The sequence below is a fragment of the Solanum stenotomum genome, chromosome 7 (genome assembly GCF_019186545.1).
Source record: "Solanum stenotomum isolate F172 chromosome 7, ASM1918654v1, whole genome shotgun sequence".
Classification (NCBI taxonomy): Eukaryota; Viridiplantae; Streptophyta; class Magnoliopsida; order Solanales; family Solanaceae; genus Solanum; species Solanum stenotomum.
In genome coordinates this window covers 17,982,709-17,994,881 of record NC_064288.1, presented here as the reverse complement: position 1 = coordinate 17,994,881, position 12,173 = coordinate 17,982,709, and the positions used below count along the sequence as shown (strand labels likewise).

Below are 12,173 nucleotides of genomic sequence, written 5' to 3'. Positions count from 1 at the left end.
CATGCACCTAGTAAGTTATTAATGAGGATTTTCCCCCTTGGTATACTAAGAAATGATGAGTTTGTGTAGATTTCATGATAGAAGGTAGAGTAAGAGTTACTAGTATGGATAAGTTCAAGTATACTTTAACCAGAAGGGAGTTTATGCCAATGTGTCATTGTGTTAGTGAAAACTAAGTATCAGTGTTGAATAGAAGAACAGAGTAGTTATAAGGTGATAAATCTAAGCTAGACTTATGATTTTTAAGTGATAACCCCATGATACTTAGAGGATTATAAACTAATTAGGTAACAATGTATTGTGAATTGGTAAATAGTAATTAAGTTGTGAAATGGAATGTGATGGTAAATTGTAAGTGGACTACGAGATAAAGATTGACTACTTGTCATGAGTTCGTAGTGGCGAAGTGTTTCTTAATTTTATTTAGTATTCATAAGTTAGTATAATATGTGAGTAATTATATTTATTTATGTGTTTAGTACTAGACACTAAGCTTGAATTTGAGACGAGTGTCATGATAAAAGAATGACAACATGAAGGTCATGTTGTTAATTTTAAGATCTGATCTAGTAGGTTTGACATAAATTAGGTGAGAAATTATGGTGTTAATTTTTAGAGTTGTACAAGTGTGGTGTTATGACTCTTAAATGAGATCAGGGAGTGTGGCTAAATCATTAGATTAGAAAGAACATTAAGTGGTGTACCTGAGATCTGATGTAGTCAGACAAGGTTCCAATTAAGTACATGATTTTTCATGTGAGCCTAGATTGTATAGTTGAGCTATCAATGGTGAGCAGGCTGAAGTAAGCATTATTTTGTTACCCTTACAGTTTTGGTCGAGGGGATCAAATATAGTCAATGCGGGTAACGATTATAGAAAGACTTATGTATGTGTTAAAAAAGGTTAAGAGAAGTATTTGAGAAAGAGGTCTTAGAAGGAATCTTAGTACCTGCATATGGAGAGTTCAGTAGCCATAGGATATGCCTTTCCCAAGTATGAGTGTAAAGGGAATGTAGACCAGTTTAGAGATGATGAAATAGAACTAGAGCTTTAACTTGCCAGCTTCAATCCCAAGGGGGAGATGATAAGATGAGAAACCTAGTCAAGTTTTGAGAATTATATAGTAGTGTTCAGAAAGAGTTAAAGTGATATATCAATCCATTCATACTCTAGTGTATTCCTCTTAGTTAGTTGTTACAATATGCTATTGATGTTTCTAATATCAGAATTGCATTCATGACCTATGCTCCTACACTTTAGACAAATGAACATCTATGATAAGTTCCCAAAATGAGGGGAAAAAACTTTAGCCCATTGATTTCAATCTTACTTCATAAACTTATAGTTATTAGCCTTGAACATATTCGTATAAAAACTCATGTCTCATAGTATGCTCAATATCACAAATTCATGATCTACTCTCAATGTCTAGCAACATAATGTTATGTCATACATATTCTTATATCAGATGTCTCAAATGAATAGTGCTTATGATATTTCTCCCTAAAGCTCTTTCAGTGATCATTTTTAGTTAGAGGGTGATGTTGATGATAGTAGTTGAGCTATGATAGAAGAAGAAGGTTGATGTTTCTTATGTTTGTAGGGGTAGTGTGCTTATTCCATCTAAGGTTATAAACGTGGAGGAAGGATGAATGATGTTTTACTATGAGTAATAGTTAAGTGAGAGTAGCTAGTTAGTTCTTGATAGTAATGTGTAAAATTTAAATTTATAGATAAGACGAGAGGAGGAGGAATTCTTAGAAGGATTGGTTAGTAGGAATCTGTGGATTAGATATAGTACTAAGCTTGAATATGGTGTTGTTACATGTGGATGAATACATTATGCATTACATGCTTCTTGATTAGGACTCAGAGTTTTGATGAATGTAGTAATAAGGAGTAGTATTCATGGGATGAGATTTCCTATAGAGTCATAAAACCTGATTCTTGTGGTTTAAATTAGTCCAAACCTCTCATAATTAGGATCTTGTGTTTTAGAGATTAGGCTTGAACATATTAAGAGCAAACAATTCAAATTAGACCTTGGCAAGAATAGTCATAAACCCTTGTAGGAGTTATGAGTTGCAACTAATGAAGGGAGGTATCCATAAAGGAGGGCATGGTTTAGAGGAGTTGCTAGACTTGAAAACTAGCAGTTGTATTGCTTAAGGCATAATGGTCCTATTCTTACTTCATGCCCTAATACCTTTGTTTCAGGTATGATATTTTCATATAGAGTTTGACTATGTTCAAACTTATATCATTCATGACTTATGTGCTCTAGTCCAGTTTAAAAATTATTAGAATCAATCAGTCCAGCCTATGTTAGTAGGCAAGCTCAAAAGTCAAGAGAGGTAGTGGTAGTAACTCTTTTCCCCAACATTCTATGACAAATGATCCCAAGGGGGAGATACTATAACACTTCAAAAATTTCTAAGTTGAGCTTCAAACTATTCTTGAATTGCGTATAAGGTCATACCGAGTCATTCCTAATTGTTCTTAGGTGTTATGATCAATTCTTTAGTGTGGGAATGATTTTGGATATGAATTAAGGTTAATGGAATCCCCTAGCACAAAGTTGAGTTGAAAGCTTTGATACCGATTATGTTTCAATATGATATTTTTCTGGGGTCAACTTCAAACAACCATATCTCTCCACACATACCAAATTAGTTGGCTCATTACCTCTCAAATTGAAGGTCTTTGAGTCTTCTTTTCAATGCCACCATGTTTGCCTCATTTCGAGTTTGGAGTAAAATGTTATGCCTATTTTAGTGAAGCCCTATCGGATAGGTGAAGCTTCACAGCCGGCTATACGGCCCTTGAAGTGTTTCACGGACTGTGAAACCTTAAATTGTCTATGAAGCCTCCCTTTTAAGACCCCGCGACAATTTTGTTATCTTGGATCAATTTGGTCATTCCCTTATGCGTTTGGTACTTAAACAATGTTGTTGCAACCTCTATTTTAAGTCTAAACCACGATATTATACACCTAATTAAGGGCTTAAAAAGTGATGATCAATTATTTTACGTTCATTAAAACATCAAGACATTAGATCAAGATTCCAAGAGGAGAAAAACTAGGGTTCAAGCGTTCTTCAATTTTCATCGATTTCGCTAAGAACTTCATTCTTCCAGGTATGTAAGGCTATCATAGTGTTGGAATAGTTTGTCTTCACGTCGTGCATCTACTTTCAAATTATTAAAAGATTAATTTACGGTTTGATCCTTAGATTTCAGTATTCCTTAAATTAGTTGATTTTGAGTTCTTGACTTCCTGATTCTTTTTGAAATTCGATCTTGATTATTGAATTGATATATGTTATGTAATGATATTCTTGAGTTGGTTTGTTCATGTCTATATTTCAGCATGAACCCTAGGAATTGAGTATTCTTCGTATCATTGAGTTCTGAGTATTGAGTTTTTTATATTGTTATTAAGATCCTTGAGTTGATTCATTCATGTCTATATTTTAGCATGAACCCTATTTTGAACTATAAATCTTGAGAAATTTTGAAACGTAACATTTGTATTTTAAACAGAGTTTTGAGGAAGTAAATAGGAGTTTGAGAAAGAGTATAAGAGAACTAAGTATTTCCCAAATGTTTCTTTTATACATGAAGAAAGAGAATACCTTTTTAGAAAAGTTAAAAGAGTTGTCAGAGAGATTGAGTACATAGCTTTTACCTCTTAAAGGGACCCCTTTTGAGTAATTATCTCAACCCAAACTATTTTTACATTGATTAAAGAGAAACAGAGCAATTACTCTTTTAAGAGGATAGTTTGAGCAATTATCTCAAACAAGAGAAAAAATATGTTATTATTCATTTGAGCAAAAGTATATGTTATTGGAAGTGGTATTGAGCACTGATATAGGAGAGAGTTCAGACAACTCACTGCCCCCATAAACCATTTCTTGCCAACATGGGTATGGGGTCATACTTTTTAGATGAATCCTTAATGCATTCAGGCAGAGCTTAGTGGATCCACTTAGTTGAGAGGTTCTATATCTCGACACGATGTAGGAATGTTTTGGCAGGGTGGATAAGACGTTGTATCTTCATGTAACTCATAGTGATGGTGTTGGTTAAAAAATCTCCCAATAGAGTAAAAGTTTATTTTTATATATCACTTATTATATGTTTGAGTTTAGAGATGACTATGTATTTTGTAAAGATTTAAATGATTTAAGTCTTTTATTTCTTTACATTTTGCTTGAGTATAGTTCTTATATATTTCTGGCCTTTCAGTTCAATTATTTGTTATTCAGCTATATTACATAATCGTACATTTAAATATAATGATGTCATTCGACCGACATCTTTTTATGAAACAAATACAAGTGTTTACAATCATCAATAAGTGCTTCGTTGATATCACTCTACACTCCAACAAGCTCTTTGGGAGCCTCTTTGACATTCGGAGGACTTCACATTTACTTTCAGTTTAGTTGTTTTGAGGCGTCGTGGGTCTTTTCTTGACGCCTGTCTTAAACATTAGAGGCTTCATAGATAGACAGAGTTGAAGAGTCTTTCAGTATTTACTTTTCCTTGAGATATTTTTTGCAAACTATTATAGTTATATTATTGAGTATTTTCCAGACATTTTGAGTTGAGTATTTACTTTGAGTTTGAATGTTTTGAATTCTATTTTTAAGCCTATTATAGCTTGAATGAGTCTTCCGCTAAGTAGTCAGCCAGGTCAAGGGTTTGCTTGGGGATCATAAATGGTTCTCGAGTTCCGACCACGTGTAGGGTGTAGGCACATGGAGTGACAGTACTTTTATTTTTATATTTTGAGGCTGTCTTCTTTCTAAACTTTTGACCAAGTCAACTGTTCAAATTTCAAAAGCTCCAAAATACATAAACTTTCACATAATCAAAATGAACGACCAGGTGACCAAACTCTCATTCCAAGTATTTCATAAATGACTTGTGATCACTACAAGATGCTCTAAATGATGAAAAAAAGACAGTAATAGAGGAATGACTTGGAGGGTCATCACGAAAATTCAGATTCATTAAGAGATATTATGTTTCTTTTGAACTCTATTCAAGGCCTAAGTATGTCTTATACATAATTTCATGAAGAACTCATGTGTGTTAAATCAGAAATGATTTTGCAACCTCAAATTTGTAAATTACTTAAAAGATGACTCTTATCTTGTAAAATCATTAAGCAAGAACTCAAAGTATACCACCAAGTTCGTAAATGCAATTTTAGCGTAAAACATTTATAATAAGTCAATCTAATCATTATCAAAATCACTTTTGAAGTTGAATGAAGTATTTGTTTCAAGGTATAAATTCATATAACTATGCTTTAAACAAAGATGTTCAAAGGTTATCGAAACGTTTTAAACAGGTTTAAAAAGGAATTATAGCATATATATGTCAACAATTTTCCTTCTAAATCAAATGAAACCTCCATAGAGGTAACCCTCCACTTGTTTCCAAGCTTGTTGCAAAACCTCCATATAATTTAAATGGACAATAATAAGAAGTATTAATACATATTATATTGCTAACACAATTTATTTCGAATATTCTTAGATAGGCCACTCTACTAACATTAAGATGATATATTGCATACTGATATAAGTAAAATAAAACTAAAATATCAAAAGACTGTGATCTTTTAAATGGACTAAAGATAAAGAAAAGTTTTTTTCATTGGTTGATCAATCTAAATTTCAGAAGTCTTCTTCATTCAAAGCTTCATTGAGGAAAGCATCGATATCATCCCATTTGCATGCATCATTCTCAGGTGTTGTTTCAGCAAAGTATTTACTGTTTTCCATGATATTCTCCTGATCATTGTAAAAACACCATTTGAAGTGTGTATTTTCATGAATAATATAATAAAAATAATTTTATAGAAAAAACAAATAAAGTTAATTAGTCGATAATAATAACAATAAAACTTTGAACGTACTAACCTCCATTGAATTGTTAAATCCATTAACATTAGGAGTTATTGCATCAATTTGAATGGAAGAAGGATCATTATGTTGAATGATCTGATTGTTACTGTTGTTGTTATTAATGTTGTTATTCCAATTTGAATGGACAATCTCCAACCCTAATTGTGAGGGATCATTCAAGTTGTTATTCCAAGTTGAGACATGCCTGAGATAGTAAAAGAACAATACCAACATCAATATTAAAATATATTCTGTTTGACTTATTTTAGATGATATTATTACTATTTTAGTAATCTCCTTTATGATAATATTTTAATCTCATATGGACTTCAGATGCATTGAACGTTATAATTCTAATGTCATCATTCTTTTTAAACAAAAGAAATATAATCCTGTGAATAGTAATATACTGTCGAATCAAAGCTTCTTGAAAGAAAACTAATAGAAGCGCAAAAATTTTACCAGAATTTTATGAGAGAGTTCTCACTAGTTTCACCCAAAGTCACTTGTGCCTGTAAAAACATATGACTTGATTAGTATAGTACAAAGGGGGGTTGGGGGGGGGGGTTATGTTTTGACAAAGAATTATATTTCAACAATATTAATGTACCTATGATTGTCCAAATGTTTGTGTTGGACTATACTGAAAATCTACCACCATGTTTTGTTCTTGGCTCTATTTTCGGATAAAATAATTATATAAAAAAAATTAAAAATATATCTCGCCTATTTAAGGAGATCTTAATAAGGAATATTATTTGAAGAATATTAATGTACCGGTGATTGTCCAAATGTTTGTGTTGAATTTTGCTGGACATCTACCACCATATTTTGTTGTTGGCTCTATTGTGCGGATAAAAAATAATAACATTAATTTTTTTTAAATATCTCTTTTAGAGATTCTTGTTACTAAATTCTTAAAAAAGTGTTACCTGCAACGGGATACTAGGCGATGAATTTTGAATTTGAAAAAAATGGTATGTTCTCACTTTGTGAAGAACTTCCAAAAGAAGGGGTATATGTGTAATTGCAAAAACTATTTGCTACTCTTTTCTCTTTGTTCATCCAATCTTGATATATGCTCCTTGGGATACTTGTACTGAAATACAAAGAAAATAATGAACTAAAAAGGAAAAATGAGAAGAATTTTTTGTAAAGAAATATTATGTGAAAAAAAATAATGACCTATATGGATTAACCCAATTATTTGTCTCAAATAGTTGAGGAGTTGTTTGTTGTGCAGCAAATTGAACATCCATCTTTTCTTGTTTCTCCAATTCCATCTAATCAAAATTATTTAGACATTAATAAAATTTTATTGATTACCATTAATAGTTGATTTGATGCATTATTTATAAGAAAAATAATTGTTTTCTTGAAATTTGTGATTTCACATAATTCTTCAACGATAAATAAAGAATTTTTTTTTGGTGAAATAACAAACCTTTTTAGCCATAACTTTTTGGATAGATTTTTGCAAGTTGCTCTCACACCAAGAGAGTTGATGAAGAGAAGACACTTGCTCTGGTCCTGGAACATAGTCCCTATAGAACAAGTTAGACAATTTAGACGATTGAAATAGAAGATAAGTTAAATGTCTCAATAAATGTTTAAGGTGATGTCGTTGTATTAAACCATAATGTTATAATTAAGAATAACAACAAAAGAAAACACTTATGATACTAAATCAAATGACCTTATGTTAGCATCTACAATCTGCAATTCCAATGTGCACTTCTTGATTTGCAGCTCCAAATTCTACATCAAAGAATTTTAAGTTAAAATGATTTAATCAATTTCACTCATTAGTTAACATTTATTTATTAAGACTATTATTAATTTGTAGTTGAATGTCTCACTTAATTAAAAAAATACTTATGAGATATCAAATTAAGTTATGCTTACCTCGATCCTCTAGAAATTAAGACACCAGCAGCAGGTTGAAACATCCTAAGGAAGGCATCATGAAAAAGGTTAATTCATTAGTAAGAGAAATTTCACTTAATAAAAAAGAAATCAAGTATGAGGTACTTGGTTGTAGTATCTAAGTACATTTAAATAAATCAAAATAGTGTAAAACTTATATAATGTTAGTTTTTTAAGCTCTCTTATATTGTCTATCTGAAGCATGCATAATGGAGGAGGGTTACCGAAAATCAATCGAAAATAACTTTCTACCTCATAAAAAACGGAGTAAGATTATGTGCATCTCACTCTTTATACTTAATCATTTATATATTTTCATTTTATAATAAATTTTTATTTGAGTGAATCTTTTATTCATTTATACACAATATATTTTCTAAATTTCAATGTTTTCTTTTCGAAATAAAGCTCCTAATTCTCTCTTTATTCAATTATTATCATTTGTTAATCTCCTTATAAATATACTTTTTTGTTTACAATATTTGTAAGTAACTTTGAACAAAATATAATCATAGAGAGACAATAAACTGATCCAAAAATGGAGTAAGAAAAATATAAGAGATCCAAACTGTTTATCAAGAAGCTGTAGCTTGCTAACATCTCTCTTGATGTTGTTCAATTGACTCAATTTGGCCACTTTTTCCTTCATTATATACCCAAAAATATTAGTAATGGTGAGAAAAATTGATCTCAATAATTAAATTTTATTACAACTCTTTCTCAATTATGCCCTTTTTGACTTAAAAAAAAAAGACAAACTTGTTATATTTAATGAAGTAAAAATCATTTAGTATTTCGGTAATTTTGAGGATGTCATTTTTAGAATCTCTTAATTATTATTGACTTCATTTTAACTTGTCTGTTTGATTTGTATTGACATAAAGTTTAATAAATCAAAAGAATGATTTTTTAATCCTATGGTTTTAAACTAAAGATCAGAGGTAGAAGGAGTGAAAATATCCTTTAATTTTATGATCATAAACATGTTACACAAAAAGTTGAATCTAAAGAGCTGTCAAAAAAATGAGTATCTTGATGGATTAATTGAATATCCCACATCGGGAATTAAATGAAATATTTTTCTCTTTATAAGACTTATACAATCTTCCTCTCTTTGAAATGTTTTTTGAAGTGTGAGTTAGGATCATCGTGAACTAACTTGACATGATCAGATCCAAAACTGATGTGGACCTTAGAATTAAGAATAGTTGTGGTCTGGAAATCATGCTCTAGACTTGACAATGAAATCCCAAATAAAGAATATATGGATCTGGACATGGAGGTGAGGGTGAGGTGATAAATTAAATCCCCACAAAGAATGTCTAGATGAAGAGGGGGGGGGGGGGGNGGGGGGGGAGATAAATGAAATCTCGGATAAATAATGTCAAAATCTAGGTGTGGAGGGGTTGGGGTTAATAATTCTTACAAGGGTTGAGCAATTATCCTTTTTTGATCTAGGTTTCAGAGTATGAGTTAGACTCAAAATCTAACATGACACATTCTTTTAACAACAAACTAAAAAAAGAAAGGTAACTAAATGTAAATGGAACAAGTACTAATTTTCATTTCATACTCCATTAATTTCACATTCATTTAAAGATTATACAAATTAATTAACATTAATAGGCACAAGACTTAATTTTAAAAATAGAAAATTCATGCAAATACATATCGATAATGAACATGTGACAGAGTAAAGTACCTTAACATCGCCCATGTGACTAACCCCATCAAAAGAAAAAAACAAAAAAACTCATAAGTTAGTGCTACAGTATATAAGTTACTGATTAATAACTAAATAAAAAATTCAACTAAAAAAATTAGAATTAATTAGTTAATGTACGTCAATCTCCTCTCAACCGGAAGTTTAATATTGCGTTCAAGCATGTCTTCAATTCTACAAAAGTAACAATTTAGTAAGAATAATTAATCTAGCTTATCATTTTATAGATTAATAATTAGCATGACGTAACAGTAAGTTTTGTTGGTACTGTAACTGCAATACCTTTTTTGGCTACAGAATTTGTTGACTCGATTAGAGGGTGAGAACGCAACAAACAAGACATCCACATCACAACAAATTGCAATCTCTTCTGCCTTCCTTAATAAACTACTACATCGCTTAGGAAAGGCGGCTTTACATTTATTCGTGTCTTCAATTTTTTTTATCTCAATTTTTCTATCCATCTTTCAAGGGAGTCTCTTCTCACCCTTGGAAGAAACAATAGCATAGAGTGTTGCTTGAAGTGTACAAACAATGCAATGACAGAAAGAGAAGGCTCAAAAGAGCTAATTTATAAGCTCAAAAAAGTTATTTGGATCAAATATAAGTATTAAATAAAAAGTAGGTCAGCCTCATCCAAACATGATCGTAGTCAAGTTATTAAATGCTAAATTATTAAGTTAATAAATGCTATATTATCACAATGAATAGGACCTTTTGATAATACTCACTCGATTTTAAAAATAATTGTCTAATTTTACTTGACACAAAAATTAAGAACAAATATTTCAATCTTGTGGTTTTAAATTAGTGTTATGTCATATGCAAAAATGTTCTTTAATATTGTAGCCTTAAAATATACCTTTTGAAAAGTTCAAATTAAATTATTGTCAAAAAAGAAAACAGGTCATTCTTTTTTTTTAATCAAAATAAAAAGAAAATAAGTCAATCTTTTCTTAACGGAGTGAAACAGGTCATTCTTTTTTTATCAGAATAAAAAGAAAATAAGTCATTCTTTTTTTAACAGAGTGAATATGTCAATCCCTGAGGCTACTCCCTTGACGTAAATACGGGACCTAGGATCACGAGTGACCCCAAGATAACCCTAACTAGCATATCATTAGCAAAACTGAACATATCTATGAAATCATGAACTAATGCGGAAGCTAAATCAATTATTACTGATAGTGAGGAATACCCAAAGCTGGTCTGAATATTTATAAAACTGAATAAGAGATTAGTGATACTGAACAATCACTAAGAGCTAAAGCTGAATCTAATACTATGTATGAAAAGCCTGTAACTGACTAGAAGTGCTGGGACACGTCCCCAACTAACCCTAAAAACTGAAAATGAAATGAAAGACTAAATCTGAAAACATGTCTATTGTCCTCAAAGTATGAGGACTCACCACTAATGCTGCTTAGTATGGATCGCGAACCGATCTACGCATGATCTGAATGCTAAGGAACTGAACCTACATCATGAAAAGATGTAGCGCGGAGTATGCATCAGTACTTGAAAGGTATTGAGCATGCAAGATAGGATAAAAGTTGAACAAAACATATAAAGGAACAAAGCATACTGAGAATTGATATAATCTGAACATGATGAAAATAATGATATATAAATAGAGATGAACTAAAATTGAATGCAATGACCAAATACATAACTGTTGAGACTGAATACTGAAATATAACTGAAAACCTGGTCAAATGCAGTAAAGTCTAACTGTGAGAGCTACTATTAAATGACATAAAACCATGTGAGCTAAATGTGGAGACCGATGTATACGCCTCATCGGGAGGACCCAATATACCTTGCAAAGGGTATAATGGCATGACTGGCGTGATCACTAAGTATGATGCCCAATAAATGGGACTTATAATATTACGGGGGCACGTAGTTCTGGGACATTAAGGGTACGTTGAACCGTAGTCCTCTCGATGCTAAGCATACTCCCAACTGGAATATGTATATAATACGACATAACTGAATTACTGGATTAGCTTATTATTCTGACATGCTAACTAAGAATGCATCATTTATGTACTAACGATGACGCATTCAAAATTTGAGGCATGTATATCTTTTTAACTGACCTAGCAAGTGTATTTCATGAACTAAGAGGATCTACACAACAAGGGTTCTAAATTTCATGCAAAGAACTAAGCAACGATTCCACAAAAACATGATAATCTAATTAGGAATACTCTAACAGCTAAATTACAACTAATATCTAAGGTTTTAGAAACCCTAGGTCTAAGCAAGATATAGTGAATCAAGAACCTGACTAAATTCTAGGGACTTAGTGGATAAAAGGAACCCACTCCCACATACCTGGTGATGAATTTCATGGACAAATCTTTTGATTTCGGGGCTAGAACTGAAAAAAAAACCTGTTGCGTTCTTGGAAGGGTTTGGTTAACTCTTTTTCCTCTTTTGCTCTAAGTTTTAATAAATTTTGGTGAATGAATAGCTTAGAGATTAAACAATGTAGTTTATGTGTCCAATGCATAGGGAAAAAGACAAAAACAACACTAACTTAAAATCTGATGGGGCCATCGCCTGACCGATGGACCATAGATCGACTGATGGC

At 31.5% G+C, this 12,173-nt stretch overlaps 2 protein-coding genes across 4 annotated transcripts in view; both read right to left on the bottom strand.

The window, feature by feature from the left end:
* LOC125869700 (agamous-like MADS-box protein AGL104) overlaps positions 1-10,109 on the bottom strand; it is a 224,144-nt gene extending 214,035 nt beyond the window's left edge. Inside the window, exons 1-3 of the mRNA XM_049550153.1 lie at positions 9,857-10,109; positions 9,695-9,748; positions 9,554-9,572 (exon numbers count right to left, since the gene is read on the bottom strand). Of these exons, the coding sequence (XP_049406110.1) occupies positions 9,554-9,572; positions 9,695-9,748; positions 9,857-10,038 (255 nt within the window). The 5' untranslated portion in view covers positions 10,039-10,109. The remainder of the gene's footprint in view (positions 1-9,553; positions 9,573-9,694; positions 9,749-9,856) is intronic.
* Positions 5,449-8,069, bottom strand: LOC125871901 (uncharacterized). Of its 3 annotated transcripts, XR_007447053.1 has the most exons (7): positions 7,622-8,069; positions 7,370-7,469; positions 6,703-6,768; positions 6,536-6,601; positions 6,388-6,437; positions 5,941-6,130; positions 5,450-5,811 (listed from the first exon to the last, which is right to left on the bottom strand). XR_007447053.1 is itself a non-coding variant. In XM_049552608.1 (6 exons), exons 3-6 carry the CDS (start codon positions 7,379-7,381, stop codon positions 5,695-5,697), a joined length of 369 nt encoding a protein of 122 aa, XP_049408565.1. In that variant the 5' UTR covers positions 7,382-7,469; positions 7,622-7,683; positions 7,831-8,069; the 3' UTR covers positions 5,450-5,694. The 3 variants fall into 3 exon arrangements, 1 of the variants encoding a protein (XP_049408565.1); XR_007447054.1 differs by lacking the exons at positions 7,370-7,469; positions 7,622-8,069 and adding an exon at positions 7,111-7,326 and having other exon boundaries at positions 5,449-5,811; positions 6,703-7,024; XM_049552608.1 differs by lacking the exons at positions 6,536-6,601; positions 6,703-6,768 and having other exon boundaries at positions 7,622-7,683; positions 7,831-8,069.
* Positions 10,110-12,173: the final 2,064 nt, after the last annotated feature.

Coding starts and splice junctions, on each gene's coding strand:
- LOC125871901 (XM_049552608.1), bottom strand. Junction 6,131..6,387: donor AACTCTCTCATAAAATTCTG/GTAAAATTTTTG, acceptor TTACTATCTCAG/GCATGTCTCAACTTGGAATA. Junction 5,812..5,940: donor GATTTAACAATTCAATGGAG/GTTAGTACGTTC, acceptor TACAATGATCAG/GAGAATATCATGGAAAACAG.